This window comes from Tachysurus fulvidraco, chromosome 2 (genome assembly GCF_022655615.1).
Source record: "Tachysurus fulvidraco isolate hzauxx_2018 chromosome 2, HZAU_PFXX_2.0, whole genome shotgun sequence".
In the NCBI taxonomy this organism is placed as follows: domain Eukaryota; kingdom Metazoa; phylum Chordata; class Actinopteri; order Siluriformes; family Bagridae; genus Tachysurus; species Tachysurus fulvidraco.
Window position 1 is genome coordinate 1,755,259 of NC_062519.1, and position 2,500 is coordinate 1,757,758.

The following is a 2,500-nucleotide window of genomic DNA, read 5'->3' on the forward strand; positions in this document are numbered from 1 at the left end:
ACACCCTGGACGGGGTGCCAACCCATCACAGGGCACACACACACTCTCATTCACTCACACACACTCACACACTACGGACAATTTTCCAGAGATGCCAATCAACCTACCATGCATGTCTTTGGACCGGGGGAGGAAACCGGAGTACCCGGAGGAAACCCCCGAGGCACGGGGAGAACATGCAAACTCCACACACACAAGGCGGAGGCGGGAATCGAACCCCCAACCCTGGTGGTGTGAGGAGAACATGCTAACCACTAAGCCACCGTGACCCCCATAATGAATAGATTTATTATTATTATTTTTTTTATTAATTAACAATTACAGTAAAATACACTACAGTAAAGTAGTAAAAAAATCAGGACTAACACGGGGGTGCACTTAGTTTCCGCCTCTCGCGCTCCACAGCTGAGATCTGAGCCTAAATGTTTTATCTACTATATAAAATCGTTCTGCACTGTAATCTCCCGCCGTACGAACACACTGGACGTGACGAGTACTCGTGTAATCATTAAGGTTAGTCGTCGGTGTTCGTCTCTTTCAGCCTGCTTGCCTGGAACGTTCGGGGTGAACTGCTCGCAGCCGTGCACGTGCCAACACGCCACTTCCTGCCACCACGTCAGCGGAGAGTGCGGCTGTCCGCCAGGTTACACAGGAAACGGCTGTGAGCAGAGTGAGTGTCTCACCCTCTCACACACACACACACACACACACACACACACACACACACACACACACACACACACACACACACCGTACACTCACGTGAGCTCATTCCGTGTTAATCTCCCTCTCCACAGCTTGCCTGTCCGGGACCTACGGCCTCAACTGTAATCAGGTGTGTCAGTGTTCAGAGAGGAACCAGCTGTGCCACCCGGTGTCAGGGGAGTGTTACTGCGCTCCGGGGTACACAGGAGCCAAATGTGATCTGGGTAAAAAAAAATGTATTTTATTGAATTTGTGACAAAAAACACCAAGTGTGTAAGTGCAGTATTTAATGTTTAACACTTCTCACACGTATCACCAGACCTCAGGGGTCTCGGCAATATTCACGTTGCAGCAGTTGACCTTATAATGACACGCGGTACCTGGTCTTTAATCAGATGTCATGTCTGCTGTGTGTGTGTTCTAGAGTGCGAGAGCGGGTTCTACGGTCCAGACTGTGAGAGAGAGTGTCAGTGTGTGAACGGTGGGGTGTGTCGCGCCACCACGGGTGCATGTCAGTGTCCTCCTGGGTTTATAGGAGCTCAGTGCAACATCAGTGAGTCGTTTCATTTTAAAACAATTAAACTTGTCAGATGTCATACTGAACGTGACGGCATTATAAAGCTGTAATAATGCATGCTGTGTGTTTCAGCGTGTCCGGCCGGTCGTTATGGGCAGGACTGTGCCGGTGTCGCCCTCTGCAGGGACGGGGCGAGGAACGACCCGGTCACAGGCCGGTGTGTGTGTGCTCCTGGACGCAGAGGAGAGGACTGTGGACAAGGTGGTGTAGTGTTATACATGTAATCTAGTGAAGAAGCTTCAATTTGTGTCTCACTAAACTGTAATGGATATTAAAGGCTTAGAGCTGTGGAGCGTGAACTAAGTGTGAAACCTCTGTGTCAGTGTGAAACCTCTGTGTCAGTGTGAAACCTCTGTGTCAGTGTGAAACCTCTGTGTCAGTGTGAAACCTCTGTGTCAGTGTGAAACCTCTGTGTCAGTGTGAAACCTCTGTGTCAGTGTGAAACCTCTGTGTCAGTGTGAAACCTCTGTGTTAGTGTGAAACCTCTGTGTCAGTGTGAAAGCTCTGTGTTAGTGTGAAACCTCTGTGTCAGTGTGAAAGCTCTGTGTTAGTGTGAAACCTCTGTGTCAGTGTGAAAGCTCTGTGTTAGTGTGAAACCTCTGTGTCAGTGTGAAACCTCTGTGTTAGTGTGAAACCTCTGTGTTAGTGTGAAGTGTGAAAGCTCTGTGTTAGTGTGAAACCTCTGTGTCAGTGTGAAGTGTGAAAGCTCTGTGTTAGTGTGAAACCTCTGTGTCAGTGTGAAAGCTCTGTGTTAGTGTGAAACCTCTGTGTTAGTGTGAAAGCTCTGTGTTAGTGTTAGTGTGAAAGCTCTGTGTTAGTGTGAAACCTCTGTGTTAGTGTTAGTGTGAAAGCTCTGTGTTAGTGTGAAACCTCTGTGTTAGTGTGAAACCTGTGTGTCAGTGTGAAACCTCTGTGTTAGTGTGAAACCTCTGTGTTAGTGTGAAACCTCTGTGTTAGTGTGAAAGCTCTGTGTTAGTGTTAGTGTGAAAGCTCTGTGTTAGTGTGAAAGCTCTGTGTTAGTGTGAAAGCTCTGTGTTAGTGTTAGTGTGAAACCTCTGTGTTAGTGTGAAAGCTCTGTGTTAGTGTGAAAGCTCTGTGTTAGTGTGAAAGCTCTGTGTTAGTGTGAAACCTCTGTGTTAGTGTGAAAGCTCTGTGTTAGTGTGAAACCTCTGTGTTAGTGTGAAACCTCTGTGTTAGTGTGAAACCTCTGTGTTAGTG

General features: G+C 47.7%; 1 protein-coding gene across 5 annotated transcripts in view; it reads left to right on the forward strand.

Annotated features, from left to right (window-relative positions):
• The window catches only part of megf6b (multiple EGF-like-domains 6b), a 73,270-nt gene that overhangs the window by 64,617 nt on the left and 6,153 nt on the right, over positions 1-2,500 (forward strand). For all 5 annotated transcript variants that reach the window (XM_047810593.1, XM_047810590.1, XM_047810591.1 and 2 more), the window contains 4 exons: positions 542-670; positions 798-929; positions 1,130-1,258; positions 1,355-1,483. In XM_047810593.1, coding sequence (XP_047666549.1) covers positions 542-670; positions 798-929; positions 1,130-1,258; positions 1,355-1,483 — 519 coding nt within the window. The remainder of the gene's footprint in view (positions 1-541; positions 671-797; positions 930-1,129; positions 1,259-1,354; positions 1,484-2,500) is intronic.